General features: G+C 50.7%; 1 protein-coding gene across 3 annotated transcripts in view; it reads right to left on the minus strand.

Moving 5' to 3' along the window:
• The window catches only part of NISCH (nischarin), a 320,866-nt gene that overhangs the window by 35,943 nt on the left and 265,001 nt on the right, over window positions 1-19,922 (minus strand). For all 3 annotated transcript variants that reach the window (XM_085624215.1, XM_085624214.1, XM_085624216.1), the window contains one exon: window positions 11,679-11,832. In XM_085624215.1, the coding sequence (XP_085480341.1) occupies window positions 11,679-11,832 (154 nt within the window). The remainder of the gene's footprint in view (window positions 1-11,678; window positions 11,833-19,922) is intronic.

Genomic DNA, 19,922 nt, shown 5'->3' on the forward strand with positions numbered 1-19,922 from the left:
CGATCTGCTGGGGGTACGTCACCCTGAGCCGGGACCATCTTTTTGTTGCCTTCATAGACCGGAGGGTGGCCTTTGACCTGGTACCCAGGGAATGCTGTCGGAGGGCTTTGGGGTCATACGGTATTCAGTGTGATCTCCTAAAAATCTTGAAACTCCTGCACTCAAACCTATGCCCAGGTGAACTGGAATATAGGAACGGACCTTACACCTGGGATAATGGTATATCAAGGTGTCTGGCAGGGCTGTGTGCTTGCCCCCACGCTCTTCAGCCTACACACTAATGGCGCGGTAGACCGTATGACGCTCTGCAAGCATGATGCCCCAAAGTCCACAGGCATTAATACCCCCATCCTCATGTTTGCAGATGAAACGCTCCGATTAGTTAGAACCCCGTGTGGCCGGCAGTCATTACTGGATTGTTTCGCATTGTTCTGCTGTGAAAGGGGCCTGGAGATGAATCCAGCGAAGTCGAAACTAATGGCATTAAATCCTCACCGCTCCTTCAGAGATAGGCTGAGCGTTAAGGGGGAGCCCTTGGAGCAAGTAAAATGCTTCAACTTGGTGTAAGGCTTGCTGATAGGTCACTGACTCCCCCAATTATGGGAAAGCAGAACGATTTTGACTCAAAGGCATCGGCCATAGGAAGGAAGTACAAGGCCACCTCCATGGAGGAGTAACACTGTTCCTATATAGGGCCACAGCTGTGTCAGGGCTAGACTGCCGACGGGAACACCCAAATTCCTTTCTGTAAAACCAGCTCTCGCCTCCTACATTGGCTTCCAGTGAAAGAGCGAATCACCTTTAAATCCCTCTGTATATTCCATAGATCCTTACAGGGGATGTGCCCTCCTCTTATCTCAGCCATAATTCACCCATATAAAGCACGGAGAAAGCTCAGCTCGGATGAACTTCACTTAATTGACACCCCCAGAATCAAACGATCCAGCAGTGGCGGCAGACGTTTCGCTCTGAATGCCGGTAAGCTTTGGAACGCACGCCCCCTCCACCTCCGGAAAGAGACCAGCCATCCCGCCTTCCCGGAAACAACTTAAAACCCTTCTGTTCCCCTAAATGATTCTGTTCCATCTGTTCACTAGTCATGCCTAGGCTGGGAGGCCGTCTGGTAGCCGTGCGCTCTACAAACGCTCTTTTCATTTCAATTAATTTCATGTCATGTACGGGGCTGGACTTTGGGGTTGCACTGATGTGGCAACACTTACCGGCACGGAAAAACATTCATCAGGTCCCTCTGTAATTTGCCTGGAAGCACCTCCATCTTACCTCTGCGACTTGATCGAGCCCTGAAGAGTATTGATCAGGTGATTACATTGAAACTCTTGACATATTGGGTGCGCCTGTGGACGACACCTGAATTGGTGCCCTATAGGAAAGTGTTGCCAGAGATAGTTACTATTGACAAAGGAGTTCACATCCCACAGCTTAGGAAAATAAAAACCCTGTGTGAGCTTCTTAAAATGGAGGAAGTTTGAGACGCCCCCACCCGAATGACAAAATGCATTCTTACAAAATTGAAGCAAGTCTTTTGGGATTCCATGATGAAAGAAAGAAACATCGAAAGACCAAAAACTGGGAGCGTCACTGAGAAATTCTTACTCTCAAACACTTTCCCAGATTTAAATCCTACTTGGATAGGGTTCGTCCACCCCAAGAGAACGTCTGTATATAAAGTTTAAGATTGGCACCTTGCCACTTAAATCTTTGCTTGTAAACAGGACAAAGGTGGGTCAGTGTCCCCTTATCGTCCCTTCTGCCGCAGATGGAAAAATCAGGGGACACTTTTTTTTTGTGTCCAACCTATGCCCATCATGGAAAAGCTGGATCATCCCAGTGTGTAAGACGATGGGTAGGGTACACTCCTGCGGAGCGGTTCGGATACCCGGGTGTGACACTAAGGAGAGGATTGTGTTCGCCAGACTCGATGTGGGCACGGAGGATCAGACGAAACAAGCGCACTGTGATAACCCCCAGCGCCTTGAAACCTTAAGGGGTGATATGTTTGCGCTTTACACTTATGGATCATCTATCTATGACCCAGACAACAGACCTTGTGGCTAAACAGAGTGTGTAATGCATGCGGCCCCACCCCATATGCGGGACCCCGGAGACAGGATTGCTTCATCTTGGTTTCATCTTTATGGCTGCTAGTTACTCCTTAAAATAAACAGTTTATACTGGGTTTGATCAGGTCGTTAGAAGCCAGGCAAGTTATTGACTAAAAGTGAAAGCATTTTTTAAGTTTTAGTCACTTATATATGCATTTTATTGTTACACAAGCGAATGACGTGTCCTTCGGATATTGCATGAGTCACTTTAAAATGAGTGACGCCCGCAGTACTGTGTCGCATGGGAGTGAGCACGCACGGACATGTATCATGAACTGTGACCTAATCTGAAGGTTACACTCGGCACCATGAACAAGCATTGGCAGTGGCATCTTGACCCATCCCAGTCAATGCCGGATATTTTATTAATAATGTTTGGTAATATACTTTAGTGGTTGTATATTTTAACCAAAATAAAGTATTGAATTGAAATGGAGGCTAATTTCTAGAAGTGGCCAAGGGTGAGACCGCACGCGTCATGTGTCCACTCACCGATGACCATCTCAACAACTTCAGGGCCTTGGCGTTGTGCAGGACAGTGGTAGCAGGGAGGCACGCAACTTCCCCAAGCTCTTGGTCACATTGAGCCGGCCACTCAAGCCTCCCTTTGCCCTGCTCAAAAGCTTCCCTGAGCAGCAGGGAGGTGTGGCACAGTGGCCAGAGCGGCAGCCTCCAGAGCATGGGGGCTCGCGGCTCGATCCCCGGCGGCTGCTCAGCATCATGTGACTCTGGGCAATGGCTCACTTAAGCTCCCCGATGGCCACCAGCGCTTTGAAACCTTAAGGGGTGATATGTTCGCACTTTACAAATAGGAATGACTAGTAATACCTCCTCTCTGACAAGGGGGGCCTGAGGAGTCTTCACTGCTGCACAGTGGACGCTTGGGGGTCTCTTCTAAGACGTGCTGCCCTTTCTGTCTCTGCAGAAGCCACCCAGTTTGCAGCTATTGCTTCCAGAGAAGGGTCAAGTCTAGACACATGGGCCGTGCTGCAAGTGCAAGGGGCCAACGCAGCAGGCTTTGGTAGGGGACTGTCCATTGGCCAGACCTAGCTACAGCTGAGCTGGCCCTACACGTGCAGGTATGGATCAGGAACCTATAACAAGCATTTGCAATGCAATAGGTCTCGCATTCACGCGAGTTTGAGCTTTTAGTTATGTTTTGGGTTTTAAAACATAACTAAAAGGCATTGTCATTTACAATACTAATAGCTTAAACTTTCGCAAATGCAAGACCTGTTGTGGAGTACATTTGTGTACTGTAATTATGTGGCATGGTGAATTGATAGGGGCGAGAGCTGTATGAAAGACAAAGAGAACTATGTAGCCATTGAAAACGAAATACAAATGTTAATATAAAACCATATTGCCTCTCAAAAAATGTGTTAAATATAATAATATATTATTCCTTATGCCAGGCACTATTAACATATAAGAAAAACCAAATTATTAAGTAATATAAACTACACAAAATGTGCTGTTTTATGCCACATAATTCACCTTTTATCAACACCTAAGTTATTAAAACCCTTCCACTAGCACCGATAGTGATCTTAACAGTTCTCCTAATGTGCCCTTTTATAGCTTAGCCAAGTTAGAGCTCAAATCACAGACGCTTGGCTGACCTGCCCAGGGTCACACATGGCATCAGCAGGGCTCCACCCTCCCCGACTCACGATGGGTGTACACCGTGTTCATGTTCATGCCGTCAGCACCCTTGATACAGAATATTACAGATTACGGGGCACTATGGAAACACTGAATTCCTAGCCCTTGGAGCGCAGTACTATTGGTTGTGTGAAGGCTTGTGACATGCTTTGAGCAGCTGTCAGAATCTCAGAGAGGAGGATGCGAGGCCGCTAGGACCCGCCCATGTGCGTGCGCTGCACCCAGACTGGGGGTTTTATTTGGTGTCCGTTTTTAACCTGGGTCATGTTCCCGTAGTTCGTAAATTCAGTTGTTTGCTAATAAAGTTCCTGCATTTTCAATAGGAAAGCAAAGTTACAGCATCCAAATGTAAATATGGGACTTTGACGAGTCTCTTTGAAGTTACATCAAAGGCAGTGAAGGGTGGCGCAGCTGCAGAGGTAAGATTTTATTTTCAACTTGAGGGCAAAAATGGAGAGCCCGATAGAGACACGGTTCGGCCCCTGCTTTATAAAACTGCCGTGCTGAGCACCGGCAAGACCCGGCCCACTTAAAGCCCTGCGTAAGGTGCTAGCCTTTGCTTGGCCCTGCTTGCTGAATACAGAGGTTAAAATGTAGAGCAGAACATAAGAAGTATTGAAAGGTTCATGACCCTCAACCCCACGGTGGTTGTGCCCACAGTGCCCCTCTGTGACAGCTGTGAACCAGACCCCAACAGTGCGTTAAATGTCTAGACACCCTTTTAAATTCCCATGTCTAAATCTGCAATTCCAGTAATTATGCATATTTATTTTGCAAGCCCCCCCAAAAAATTCCGAACAATTGCAGGATTTTTATTTTTTTTCTCACTGTATTTTGTATTTACATCAATTTGGAGAAGTGTAGCTCACTGGTTAGAGGAGGCATACCCTGAAGCAGAGGTCAGACCCGGGACCATGGTTCGATTCCCGACGCGGCAGGGTCCCGAGCCAAATTGTCCACGGACTCGATAATTCTCGCTTTGGTGCCCACTCTAAGCACGAGTTCACACTATGCAGCTCTGGGCAACAAGCTTGCTTAATCTCCACAACGGCCCCCCCGCGGCGGGATGCCTGGCTTTCACCTTGGGGATGCCCAGTACGGGTTATCTCACAGGGAAAAACCAGGACGGGTTCCCAATGCAAGCGCCGAGATGCCCAAGGGTAAGTTGAACGCTATATAAGAACATACATACATACATACATAATGAAAAAATAGCTTCAGTTTTCGTTGTAACTAAAGCTAAACATGCATTCGTCTCTGTCATTTATAACCGCTTCTCCTTGGCGGCTCCTTTAAAAGTGAATACCTTACCAATTCACTCTGACTATGTGTACGTGGGGTGCAGTCACACTTTCCTCTCATCAGAAATGCAAATGTTTTCTCGTTTACAACCCACTTTAAGGTCTGGTAGCTCAGCGATCTGAGGAGATCTGGGTTTGATGGCCTGCTCACCAGTTAGAGTGGGGGGTGTCCTCCTCCCATAGGGCTTCAGCCCCACAGCCCCCCGTTGTGTGTGGCAGCCCAGGCTGAGACAGCTTCCCGGGCACACACAGCCGCTGCCGAGCACTTAACAGGTCTTTAAAAGACCATTTACTTGTTAACGAGGCTTTGTTGTGTTTTCACCCCTTCTTAGAGCCCCTGCATCTCCACCCTGCATATTGCTGGAAGAATCAGCCCCTCCCCCTAAAAATATTTTAGTAGCCCCCCTAAATATGGCTCTAGTTGCGCCTCTGCCTCCTTTCCCTCCCTAGTTGATAAAATAAGTATTATTGATCTGGGAACCTGCACTTTACAAATAGGATTTTCTTATTTCATAACATGGCAGCATCCGTATTATTTAGATTAAATGCGTTATTATATTTTTAAAGCGCTTTCCCGCCCATAAGATAGGGCATTAGCTCTGTGTAATACACGTTATAGAAAGTTACTCATGCAAGGAAAGACCGCCAACAACAATACAATCCTGTGAATAGGTTTTCCAGCCACAAGTCATCTTGGCATCTCTTTTGTATTCCTGTTCCACTGATTAGCACTGTATTATGGACCTCCGCCTCACACAACAATATCTCCCCGGGACTCCCAAACGACATTCTGGCTCTCCATAAGGCTTTCTGGACCCTGCATGCTTATTCTCACTCGGCCTCAGAGAATATGCACTGTGCTGGGAATGCTGCAAAGAGAAGGGGGACCGAGCTCACCTGATCTACCATTGCCAACTCTCAAAGCATTCTGGGAGAAAATCTTTGTTTTCATAAATAAAGCACTGGGCTGCACACGGACACCTGAATGTATCTCTCTCGCCACCGCATTCATGAACACAGAACTAAGATCCGAGCAGGACAAAGACCTACTAGACCTGCTGCTGACCGCGGCGGTACAAATGGTCCAGGCCAACTGGAAGGACACAAGTAAGACATGCAGAGAATGGGTTAACCGTGTGACGCACCTCAGAGGGGCAGATAACATTGCACTACAGAACTTACCCTGGAGACCGGCAACCAGAGGGATGTGGAAGTCACTCGGCAATTACCTAGACTCTTATGAACCCCCATGAAACCATTTCCTCTCGGCGACAACCCCCCTTGATGGGCGGTGGGGCATGAAGATGGGCTGCTACTTCCATGGCCTACGGGGGGACAGGTGGGCTGACTCTACTACCAACCTCGCCACAAGCAAGCCAGTGGGGCGACGGCTTTGTCACGCGATTATGTGTCTCAGTCTCATTACTACAGAACCTTTCTTGTATCCTCCTCTCACCTCCTTCTCTTCGGAGTCAAGTCAGAGGGGATTAGCTAAACATATATTTCAAAGTGCCTGTAAACACTGCTCTACAAACTACGTTTGGCTAACCTTGTAACAGAAATGCTAATGTACTGGCTTATAAAAATTAATAAAATACTTTGAAATCAAAAAAAGAAAATTTGTTTCCAATTGACCTCCACTGCCCTGAATATTCGTCGGAGGCGAGTCATTTTGAGTCAACACCACATTATGTCTGAGGCGCCCATTTTAACTACTGGTGCTTTGATGAAATGTGGTCATTTGGACTGGATAAAATGCTGGGGGGGGGGGGGGGGGGGTGCGGTCGCGCTCTGCTGTTTAAGCCTCTGAGACGAGAACTCCAGACAATCTTCGATTCCGCCCTTCACCCAACTCTCTGATCTTCAACGGTTTAACACCCTCTGTGAATCCGCTGTTTTAGCTGTAAACATAGGGGCAGTTTGGAACGCGCCTATCAGTTTGAGGCCCAGCGTACTTATAAAAAGATGTGTTTATATTTTCGACAATTGATTTTGGGATACTACATAAGTCGGCTCGAGGAGAGCCTCTCTCTAATGCACAGTGCTGACAAGCTGGCGATGCAGCGCAGTGGGTTGAGCATCTGCTACGGGGAACTGTGCGCGACATCCAGCTCAAAGGTTCCGATAACATGGGACCAGCACAGCCTTTCATCCTTCTCGGACTTTTAACATGAATACCATTGAGTGGACGATAAAAACACTTATTAAAAAAACGGCAACAGAAAATGTAGTTTGTGGCGAGCACTACATGAATGGTCATACTAATCACACACATGCCCAGCACAGTAGCATGTAAGCATTGCCTACTGCATGCCACATGCATAACCTGAAGGGCACGCATGAGGGACAACACTGCACACACATCCAACATAGCACAGACATGCCACATACTTGAGAAGTAGGGTAATGCTGACAACAGCCATGTCCACGAAAACGTACACAGCGCATTATAAGCGCGCACATCAGGACAGAACCTGCCCAACCTAGGATGGAACTGGAGAGCCCTCGCTGGCACCAGCTACTCACCACATAGGCAGCTGGCAGGCAGTGAGCACCAGTGCCAGCCAAGGAGATGCATAATATGGTCCAAGCAGCCCTCCGGCCACACTTACCCTCACACAACGCCGCATCACGGTCACTAACCTGTTCAACGGTGCTGGGTGGGACGGGAGTGGCGCACACCCCCGACTACAATCCAACAGCCTGGCCCAGCTACAAACAGCAAAACAGCAAAGCCCTCCCCACCCCAGTGCACGTCACATGGAGCTCTGGATCGGCCTCACGTCAGGCTGCAAGGCTAGCTATGGGGACAGAGTGTGAGCAAACTTAGGCAGCATGAGGGGAGGAGAGCAGTGCGCCCCAGCCGGCCGGGGACCGCTGGCAAAGCTGCCCGCTCCCCCCCTCAGGCCTCCAATGCCTTCTGTGAATGGCGTGCTTTATGAGTAAGCCCAGCGCCGTGCTGCATCTACCAAATGAAAATAGACGTATATTTTAACAAGTGCGCGCACGACCCTCCTACATCACGGGAACAAAGATCCGGGTCTAGTGGCTCAGTGGACTAATGAGTCTACTGCAGGGGCCTGTGTTTGACCTCATGGTCACAGGTTCAAATCCCGGCGGGTCCACTCAGCCTTTCATCCATCTGAGGTCGATAAAATGAGTACCATTGAGTTGGGTAACAACAAACATCTGTTATTCAGCGCCAAGATACCCATAGTGGTGAACGTGCGCTTTACAAATACACATGTTATGTTATGTTAAAGATGGCGTCGGGCTGTCCAAATGGGTCTTCCTAAGAGAGGGCAAGGCGGTAACCCCAAAGCCCGGTTTTCAATCACACGTCAGCGTTTAACATAAATGAGGATGCGTGCCAATTGAAAACAAGGGCGGGGCTTAAAGTATCTTCCGCAACTGTATTGATTCCAAAAGGCCCTTGCATGGCGAGGGCAGGGCATGCGCGCTGCTAACGCCAGGCGAGACCTAAAAATGCTGGTAGCTGCAGAGCGACTGAGCGCTAAGCCGTACACGGCACAGGAGCAAGGCCATGAGAGGTTTATGATCGTTGCCCAACCTCCAGGTTTCTGGCTTCTCTCCAACTACCAAACATGCACACACGCCTCTGCCTGCAGGTACACACGCCTCCTCAGCCTGCCAGCACACACGCCTCCTCAGCCTGCAGGCACACACGCCTCCTCAGCCTGCAGGCACTGCCCAGCAGACCCACAACTCCTTGTGCCCAGAAGTCGGTCCAGATGTTCTTGTCCAGTCCTTGGGTCACGTCGGACATCCAGCAGGGACTCTGGAATAGTCCAACTGCTCTTTTTTGATTCCTAGTAGGAGACCTACTGCATCTTATTTTTCTAAGGGCAGTCGAAAGGTGAGCGAATCTAGCACGGCAATCAATAGAGAATACGCCCAAGCTGATTGGTGAAAATCTTGATCATTAAGAGTTCCTATTGCAGGCTTTCTCTAGGCCGAGTCGGGCCAACGTTTTCCACTGTGGGAAACGTTGCAACAAAACAATGTGCAAGAGGGGGTTTCAGTCGTAGACCACTCCGTCGACTCCTCTGCTTGGGAGCCAGAGCTCTGCTTTTAGTGGTTTCCACTTTGCTCTCTCTACCCATACAAGACAAAACTCCTGTTATTTGCCAAGAACAATAAACAAAGTACAGTGCAAAGCTGGCTCAATGACGTGAACCTTCTCTCCTTCGAAACCAAACTCTCACCAAAAGGCAAGTCACTTGGATTTGTGGACTACCCTTGAAGAACACGCTGCTAAAAACCACAAAGACGGACTGGTGCCGGCTCTCTCTCCTAAAGAAAGTGAAAGCAGAGACTCACTTCAGGACTACTGCTGAAGTCATCCTACTCTCACATCTGGATGGTGGTAACACCTGCTCAGCCTTCCGGACCCTACACTGGGACCCCTTAAGGGCATCCTAGACACTGCAATGCCTGAACCCTGGTCCTGGTGGAACTTCCCTGGCTGCCCTCGCTGGTCCGCTCCGTCTTCAAAACCAGCGGCATCCTTTACAAAGCCATCACAACCAGAACCTCATTCATCCTGCGGGGAAGCTCTCAATCTTTGATGGTTCTCAGCAGCCAAGACACTGTCAGACCACAGAATAAGAAGGGTAAAAAAGAACAAACAGGTAGAACTTTCACATCTTTGCAACCAGGATCGGGAGCAGCGACACCACACCCTTCAGAACTGCCCCAAGGCTGCTGCAGTTCAGGAGAGCTGAAGACACACCTCTTAGTAGAACGCTGCTACATCCAAAAGTAGTAACTGTCCTCAAACAAGGTACCTCACCTATCACTCACTGACCGTCATCTACAGAAGGGGCACAGTGCAGCGACAAGCCAATGGCCAGACACCTCGCCCATCACTCACTGACCGTCATCGTCCACAGAAGGGGCACAATGCCCCAACAAGCCAACGGTCCAACACCTCTCCCATCACTCATTTATTTTATGAGGGTCTTTGACCCTATACAGCACTCAACTGGCGTTTGCCTAGGTTCATCCTATAGAGATAGCACATACATAAATGCAAACATACATACAAGAGAGGTGTTGATGACTTCACATACTCGGCCTGGAGTCAGAACACCTGACCTGAACACTGAAGACCGTGCGCTCACCACTCGGGCTACTGAACAAGGCGATGGCCCCCTGGTCACAATCAGGTGCTGAACCCTACCGCTCTGCGCCAGACAAGGACAGCAAACTGTGGACTCTTTATTCAAGTCAACCCTGACAAGACTCATGTACTGAAGGTAGCAAACTAATTCCAGAATTTAAGGCTCTTTGACAGCTTATATACAGCTTTAGATGTTCAGATATCTCGATCTGCTTCATGGGGATGAACTTTTAAATAACTTTTCTAAGGTATCCAATGGTTCATCAGACCCGGGTGTTTCAGGCATCAGTGCCACATGTGTAGGAAAAGACCAGGCTGAGGACAGAAGCTTCCGGTGGGACAAAGTGCGCCCCTGAATGCGTGTAAGAGTCGCCCAGTACAAAGTGCGCCCCTGAATGCGCGCAAGAGTCACCCAGTACAAAGTGCGCCCCTGAATGCATGTGAGAGTCACCCAGTACAAAGTGCGCCCCTGAACGCGCGTAAGAGTCGCCCAGTACAATATGCGCCCCTGAATGAGTGCAAGTCGCCCAGTACAAAGTGCGCCCCTGAATGCGCATATGAGGCTTCCAGTACTAAGTGCGCCCCTGAACGCTCGTAAGAGTCACCCAGTACAAAGTGCGCCCCTGAACGCTCGTAAGAGTCACCCAGTACAAAGTGTGCCCCTGAACGCGCGTAAGTCATCCAGTACAAAGTGTGCCCCTGAACGCGCGTAAGTCACCCAGTATAATATGCGCCCCTGAATGAGTAAGTCGCCCAGTACAAAGTGCGCCCCTGAATGCGCGTAAGAGTCGCCCAGTACAAAGTGCGCCCCTGAACACGTGTAAGAGTCACCCAGTACAAAGTGTGCCCCTGAACGCTCGTAAGAGTCACCCAGTACAAAGTGTGCCCCTGAACGCGCGTAAGAGTCGCCCAGTACAAAGTGTGCCCCTGAACGCTCGTAAGAGTCACCCAGTACAAAGTGTGCCCCTGAACGCGCGCAAGTCACCCAGTATAATATGCGTCCCTGAATGAGTAAGTCGCCCAGTACAAAGTGCGCCCCTGAATGCGCGTAAGAGTCGCCCAGTAGAAAGTGCGCCCCTGAACGTGTGTAAGAGTCGCCCAGTACAAAGTGCCCCCCTGAACGCGTGCAAGATTCGCCCAGTGCCAGCTGCAGCCCCACATACTAAAGCACATTTAAAAGGTGCACCTTTAATCAAATCAATATCCCCATGTACAGACCTCAAGGCCTGACTGGGGTCCTGTCTCCCTTAATGCGCCATTGTGGTCACACAGGGAGAGAGTTGAACAGGTGCGTAATCACAGGGGTGTGAAGCAAAGCACAGGTCCACCTGGAAATGCAGCCAATGCGAACATGAGACGGATGGCAACAGGGAGTGGAATAATGTACCCGTCCCATACTCCTCCCCAACATCTCTAGACAAGAAGCATACCCGGGTCCGGCCTTACCTAGCTGGTGCTCGTGGCGCAGAGCCACCCTGTCATCCAACAGGAAGTACACGGCTTTGGTGGACAGCAGCACGCACGCGGTCACCTCCACGTCCGGTGACTTATAAAACACGACGGAAGACCACATGAGGTGTCGCAGCTCCTCGTTCTCCACCTGGAAGGCAGAAGGTAAATGAATAAAGAGGGGCGGGTTTGCAGGAGGGTGTAATATTTCTGCTAAGAATGTGTACTATTTAGGAAATCTTTAAATACAACAGAGGAGGGACTCGTGGGCAGGGACACAGAGGAGGGACACAGAGGAGCGACACAGAGGAGGGACACAGAGGAGGGACACAGAGGAGGGACACGCGGGCAGCTCTTACAGGGCACAGCTGTGATTCAGGGATCCAAGCCATTCACATCTTCGATGAAAGATTAGCCGCGTTGTGGGCAGGATGTGTGGGGAAGCAACGCCCAGGGCTCTGGACGGCACAAGGACTCAGACCTCTTAAGAATATGAAACAAGTGCAAAGGACCGAATATCAAAGGTGTTGTAAACAAGGAAAAGAAGCTAAAGCGAGGCGGACCTCATTGGAGAAGGACTCACCTACCATGGTCAATTTTACAAATAATGTTCCATTTTCAAGCTCCTGTTATTGTAAATATAGCAGACGGACCACAATATTTGGTCAAACTACAGATAGGTAGAAGATTATTGTTTGAATACCAAGAAATACTTTTGAATCCGCTTGTTTTAAAGGAGGGAAAACCGGAGGCAGATGCAATTTATTTAGGATTTTACTCCACAGAAATATAAAGCAATAAAACCTACAAAAGAAGGTGGAATGAACTTTGAAAAGAGGCAGTGAAACTTCGAGGGCCCCCCGTGACCAGCCGGGGGCGCTGCTCATGAGGGGCAGAGAGAGATGGAAGGGATTTCAAGCAATGAAACAGGTTTACCCACAGACCTGCCCTACAAAGATGCCCCGAGAGCAAGTCCTGCCCTATCGGAGTCTTGCTCTTCCAAAGTGGCAGCTCCCAGATCTCCCAGGCTCTGATGCTCTCAAACATTCCCAGATAGACCCCTAGGCGCACAGGTATAGGTGACAGAGATTGCAAGTGGAAATGTGGAGGCAATAAATACGCAGTTCATAAAGATTATTCATCCTGGGCGGTAAACTCCACTCTGCGTTACGCGAGGTTCCGAAAAACTCCGCTCAGGGAGCGGAGTTTTTTTCCCCTCGCTCGCGTTCACCAAAGTCAAGTTGGCGAGCGAGGAAAATCTACCTCCTGGCTATATTTTTCCCCGCTCGCGATAGTCAACATCAAGTTGGCAAGCGCAAGAGTGGAAAATAAACCTCCCGGTGAGATTTCTCGACGCAGGGGGTTGAGAAACTGCCCGTTCGCGTTGAGAAAGCTGCTGCTCGAGTAAAAATCTACTCGAGCGGCAGAAAAGGAAAGGTTCAACTGGGAATGGTGCTGATCGCAATGATTGCACAGTGCGGACAAGCATCCGGCACTGTGCAATCACAGCGAACAGCATCTTTCTACCTCACTCCGTCGCTTATGGAGGAACGCTTGGCGCAGCAGAGTTTTTTTTCCACTTTGCGGAGTTTCGCGTAGCGCAATACCGCAAACTCCACCCAGGGTTAAAGATAATGTGGTCCTGGGTGAGTCCCACGTGACCTTTCTTTTTCCTGTCAACATCGTCTTGACCTCAAGCGCCATCTGAGACACATTGTTCTTCGTACTCTTCTCCACCTGTACTAGTTTAATCTAGGACGGATAAAGGATGTCCGCTGGCCGGGGCCCTAGGCACTCTGCTGGCTCAGACTCTCCACTGATGGGCTGAAGCTGTAGCGTCTTCGCTGGTGGCTGACGGCTCATAATTTGCACCTTACTGTGGTGGTGGTGGTGACCTCATGTTTCCCCAAATCGTATCCACTTGTGCTACTTGTCAAGATAATGTTTTTCACTCCTGAATGGCTGGAGAAACCCGATGACTTGCCGTCACTATATTGGAAAGGTTAAACACGCGAGACGCTGCCGTTACCCTGGGTCTGCGAACACATGAGTATCTGCCCATTGAGGATTCATCTCCTGTACTCATGCCAGATCCCAAGGAATAGCATAAGGTGCAGGTCTCCAAATTACACGGGCAGAGGTGGAAGCCAGTGCCTTCCATCCCGTGGTCCACTCGTTTGTTCCTACGATGGTGGATCCTAGCCTAGAAGAGAGGCACGCTTCTGGTGGGCTTCTAGTTGGATATTACAATAACATTTTCTGCTGTGTATTTAGAAGCTCCATTCCTTCTCGGGCTCAGTCTTGCAGTTCTCCCTATTTTTCACACTGAAGGATTTTTGTTGCTTGTAAGCGCTTGATGTTACTCCAGACTCCGATGGAGCCCTTTGACTCCAGCCATGTTGCCAATGGGCGTCAACTGAGGGATATAGCAGATGGGTTGATTCAGCTACGCTTCATATGGGGGAGTAATACACAGCGATCTGGTAGCCTGAGATGAGCCGCAAGTGCTTGTTTCCAGCTCGACGTACTCTCAATCGAGCAGATGGGCCATCCGCCACCCTGCACATGAGCTTGACGCTACCTCCCCCACCCCCAGAATTGCTGCAATTAACGTTGACCTACTGATGCGGACTCATCTACGTTCTTGTCCGACGCCCATTCAGCACAGTTTTTAAATTGAACAACCCGGTCCTGAAGATGATCCTAACAGAGGTTCGAAACGCCGTCGACCGTTCAGCGCCAATAATCGCGCAACCTTACTCCTGTGGTTCTCTTCTTTCAAAAATGCTTGTCTTGAATTACAAAGAATAATCTATTTATTTCCTCTACCACAGGATTTGATATAATTTTCTTTCACTCTACATTATTTGTGACTTCTCTTGCGCCGCCTTCGCTGTTTTCACAATTGTCACTTGTGTCGCCACCTTATGTGTCACTTTCACATGCAGCACCAAGTGCAATTTGGGTTATTATTGTTTTTTGCTTAAATATGTATATCCACAGTGCTGATACAACTGTAATTTTGCCTCCGCTCATTTTTATAAATGACACTTAAATGAATTATTGTCTAAATACATTCTTAAAACATTTTTTCAAGAGTCTTCCTTTCTCCCTCCCGTCTGATGCCTTGGACATACACATTTAATTGTCTAGCGTAATGATACCCGTTGAGAATTGTTGCTCTTTCTTTCATACCTACCCACATCTCAACGTGGTATATGGGTTACACTCCTGTTATATGCAAGATTGAGGGGAGTCCGGCATCCACCAAAACTCTACATTCCTCCCTCACATTGCAGTCCTCTGCTCTGGAATCGTGCAGCACGGTGAGGAACAACAATAGAGCGGAAACAAAGGTGTGGACCTCAATGTGACACAATCGCAGTCACTAAGCAGAGGATTCGCTATTGGAAGGCGAGAGGAAGAGGAGATCTTTTTCTGTGTCCCAGAGACCCCCGGGCAGAAGTGTTCCAAATGCTGGAAGGGCTCCGTTGAACTCTCCAATTCCCGAACATTCACCGGGAAGGAATGAACAGGCGCCTCTTGCTTGAACACAAATGCTTTTCCTAAACAACCGCAATGGACCGCACACCGCTAGCTCCTCCTCCGGGTCGCCCCATGGGAAGCTGGTACATGAAGTTCTTGAGTGGTTCACCCCAGTGGGTGCAAGTAAGTACTTGTTGAACTGATGATCTCTAGACCCGATACATGTCCCGGGTTTTAATGCTTTTCCTACATGAATCGCCTCTAGAATCTCTGGTCTGCTTTAGAGTAGTTTCCAAATTTACGGTGGGGTTTACCTTTTCTGCAGCTTCACGAAGCCCAAGTCGATAAGCGCACGCGTAGCAGGCCGCATAGGTCAGACCACCAGGAGTTGTTGAATTCCAGAGGATTCAGCCATCATTCTCTGAGGATTGCAAGATCAGTCTAACAATGCACCACATTTCTGAGAACCCTGTGGCACCGTTGTAAGAAATCTAACTGCTCTTTGAATCAACTCCACCTCAGGGTCCCTCAGGGCCTTCCCCAGTTCACCAGTGTGGACGACAATCAATCAATAGGGTTTGTAGAGCGTGGCTAATCACTTGTGAGGATATCCAGGTGCGGATGTCTGCTGCCGTGGGCCAGTGCCGCGACATAGGCTCCCACAGCCCCTGTGGTGCAGGGGGCCCCTGGGCACCAGGGGGGCCTCACAGTACAGTACCCTGACCTGAAAGCTCCAGACTAAGTGCGGAGGGGGGGTCCCTTGATTTAGTTTGCAGGGGGGCCCCCTCAAGTTTCATCACACTAGTGCTGCGGGTTGATCAGTTGAGCCAGAGGTCTCGAGTCCCTTCCTGAACTCAGAGAGGGTGAAGTCCGTAGGTGAATGGGGAGCCCAATCCAGTACTTGGCAGCGGGGTAGAAGGAGCGTCCTCCACTGTTGCTCCGGCGGTTGCGGGGGGGTGAGTGAGGGAGAGGGAGACGGAGGTGGAGCGCGGGTGTCGGAGAGAAGGTGGAAGTTCAGACAGTGGTTGATGTGTGCGGGTCCTTGATCGTGGAGGGCCTTGTAGGCGTGGACCAGCATCTTGAGTTGGCATCTCTTCTGAGTCGGGAACCAGTGAAGCTTTTTGATGTGGGCGTGATTTGCGTCTGTTTGGATAAGTCGAGAATGAGTCTGGCTGCTGTGTTCTGAATGGTGACCATATCAAGGACGCGGTCTGCATCCTGAGGAGGAGGAGGAGGCAGGCACTTTATGAACCAGGGGCCCTCCATGAACATCATCGAAAGGCTCCAATCACGCTTTCTTGTTGATCATAGTGGTTACTGGGGAGGCTCAGACGTCCGACATCCCATCATTGAAGGCTCCAGCATGGTTCATGAGATCTCCAGAGTGTCCACTGACTGCTCAAGTCTCCGCTCACCCTGTTCCACTGCACACCTCCTTTACAATCTCTATAGGGGCGGAATGCAGGCCCAGAGGGAGGGGGGCACCAATGCATCTGGTCGAAGCACAGCGAAGAGGTCTCATAAACAGCCGTACCATTAGATAAACCTTCACACCCCCCAAAGACGTAGCCTTCCTTAAGAGCACGAGGATAGAGCTGACCCTCGGGTCCTTTCCATTTCTGCTTCTGGACACATCGGTGTCCTCACTGCTACCCGAAGCACATTAATTACAAGTGTTGTGGTGCACTGAAGGGGCATTGTAGACCCAGTAGCAGCTACACGGTCTGGATCTAACCACTCAAGCTGCTACACAGCTGGATCCATCGCAGAGTCCCACCTTTGTCAGTCCGCTGCCTCCCTGCCTCCTTTCTGTCGTAGGAGAACTCTGCCCTCCATAGTGGTAGGGTGTCTGCTGCAGCTCCAGTATGGGGTCTCCAGCACTCAATCGTGTGCTCACGGGGTCCACGTCTCCAGTGCTTGTGGTCTCCGCAGTGCCTGGTTGCAGCGCAGCTCCCTCAGTGTAGAGCGAGGAGTAAGAGAGAGACTCTAGCCTCAACTCCTGCCAATTCTAGAATCACTCCCTGCACAGGAATGAAGGGCCTGTGGATTCTTACAAATCAGGGACCAGAACCTACCACCGGGCAGAGTCCCACTGCAGCCACCACCACACAGATCACTACTGCAGCCAGGAACCCACCACCACAGATCCCTACAGCAGTCAGGATCCCACCACCACACATCCCTACTGCAGCCAGGAACCCACCACCACAGATCCCTACTGCAGCCAGGAACCCACCACCACACATCCCTACTGCAGCCAGGAACCCACCACCACAGATCCCTACTGCAGCCAGGAACCCACCACCACAGATCCCTACTGCAGCCAGGAACCCACCACCACACATATCTCTACTGCAGCCAAGACCCCCACCACTAGTCAGATCCCTATTACAGCTTCTTGGAACCCACCACCATCACAGATCCCCACTGCAGCCAGGAACCCACCACCTCCACAGATCCCCACTGCAGCCAGGAACCCACCATCACAAAGATCCCCACTGCAGCCAGGAACCCACCAACAGGCAGATCCCTACTGCAGCCAACACCCCCAGCACCCGGCAGATCCGTATTGCAGCCAACACCCCCACCACAGAGATCCCTACTGCAGCCAGGAACCCACCACAACCACAGATTGTAAGAAGGCGAGTTTCTGTTGCAGTAACCCCCCCCCCCCCCACACTTTTTGCCTAATAGCTGATGTACTTTTCCTTGGTGTGCCCTGGGCTCCTGCCAATCAGGTGCCCAGGGCCTGTGTTCCTTCCCTAAAAACTGCCTAACAGCCAAAACCCAAATTGGCAAACCCTGGCCACATGTCAGCCCCTGGTAAATGGTACCCTAGGTACCCAGGGCCTTGTGACCAGGGAAGACCTCTACGGGCTGCAGCACTCATTGTGCCACCCTTAGAGGCCCTGTACCCTAACACACACACACTGCTCTTGCAGGCTGAGTGTCTGGATACAAGACAAAACAGAGGGTCGTCATGGCACACATCCCTGCCCACAACCTACACTGCCCTGGCATACATCAGCCACCCCTCTAGCTGGGTGCCCTATGCCAGTGGTGTGGGCACAGAGGCAGGAGCCCTGTGCCCCTACAGGACCCAGGTCCATTCCTGGGTCCTGTAAGTGCAGTGCTGCCATCTAACAGTACATGGTGCTGGGAGCTTGTCAAACACGAACTCCACAGCACCATGATGGCTGCACTGAAGACTGAGAAGTTTGGTATCAAACTGCTCAGCACATGAAATCCACACTGGTGCCAGTGTGGGAGTTAATATACAATGCACAACAGAGGGCATCTTAGAGATGCCCCCTGAAACCCAAACCTACAAGCCACGTCTGTTCTGAGGCTGCCTAGGCTGCCACACAGCAGACATGTTGCTGGACCCCTGGGTAGAAGAGCCCCTGCTCTCCTGGGTCTGCAACAATGCACATCCTGGGCGAGGTGCTAAATCTCCTCCCCCAGGATGGGCAGTGGGAAGCTTCAAAGGCATGCTGCCTCTGTGAGCTTCCCCAGGCCACTTGCAACCCCCACTCTGGTGGGAAGCTTGGCCGGAAACCCCAAATAAGGACAGGGGATGTGCCAGCCTGCCAACCCCACCCCTCAGGTGGGGGAGGCGAGGTGAAGCACATCTCCGGGCTCTCCCCATCTTGAAGATGGGAAGCCCTGCACTATCAGGACTAGGCTCCTGCCCCCCTCCCACAGGAGAGAGGCAGGATAGGGGGTGTACCCACCCCAGGACAGGGACCCATTGGCCCCTGCCCTTCACCTACCTGTAACGCCCCTAAATCTAGTATTTAGGGGCACCCTGAACCTTCCTTCCCCAGATTCCAGATAGAAAATTACACGAAGAGCAAGAAGAACAAAGACCTGCCCTGCAGCTGCTAAGGAAGAAGAGGAAGACACCAACTGCTTTGGCCCCAGCCCTATCGGCCGGTCGACCCTCGAACCTGCTCCTGCTCCAACCCGGCATCTCTTGTGGCCAGCAACCTCACAAACCCCGGAGGACCTGGCTACCTTTTGGCTCTAAGCCCCTGGGACTCCCATGAGTAGAGGCTCTACTCAAAACCTACTTCTAATCCCTGGCAGCAGCCCGGAACTGCGAACCCAGCACACTCTGCACCAGCCAAGCCTGGCCAGTGCCGGAGTGAACAAAGACCACGAGGACGACCTCACGGCGACTGTGATCCCAAGTCCGGCACCCAAGGACCTCCCTCGACACTCCTGAAGAAGCCTGCAGCCTCAGAACAAGGTGCCCACCCTACCGTGATCAACAGAGGGTAAGATTTCCCGACACCAAAAAGCACCCCTGCACGTGGCGCCCCGCGGCCCCCTGTGCCCAATCCCGGGGTACCTACCTATCCTCCAACTACCCAACTTACCTCTCGAAGTGGTGGTGGTACCTGAAGAATCCTCGTCCCCGAGCTTGCAGTCTTTTTCTAAACTGGAGATTTCCCATTGAAACCAATTGAGCGCCCGAAGGCTCAAAAGCACCCTGCACCCAGCCGCCCGAGTGGCCCTGGCAGTGCAACCTCTACACCTACCTACTTCCCCACTTGCCCTGAGTAAGTGACCAGGAGCCCAGCTCCCACAGCCACGTGGCTTGCTAGTCAGTAGCCACCAACCAAGGCCCCCCTATCCCTCATAGGATAACATTGGGCCTAACTCTCTGCACCTGGATGACCTAGAGTCGCTGAGGGTGAACCAACTGTACCTACCTGACCCTGGTTGACCCCCGAGTCTATGCCCAGAACC

The sequence above is a fragment of the Triturus cristatus genome, chromosome 9 (genome assembly GCF_964204655.1).
Source record: "Triturus cristatus chromosome 9, aTriCri1.1, whole genome shotgun sequence".
Lineage (NCBI taxonomy): Eukaryota > Metazoa > Chordata > Amphibia > Caudata > Salamandridae > Triturus > Triturus cristatus.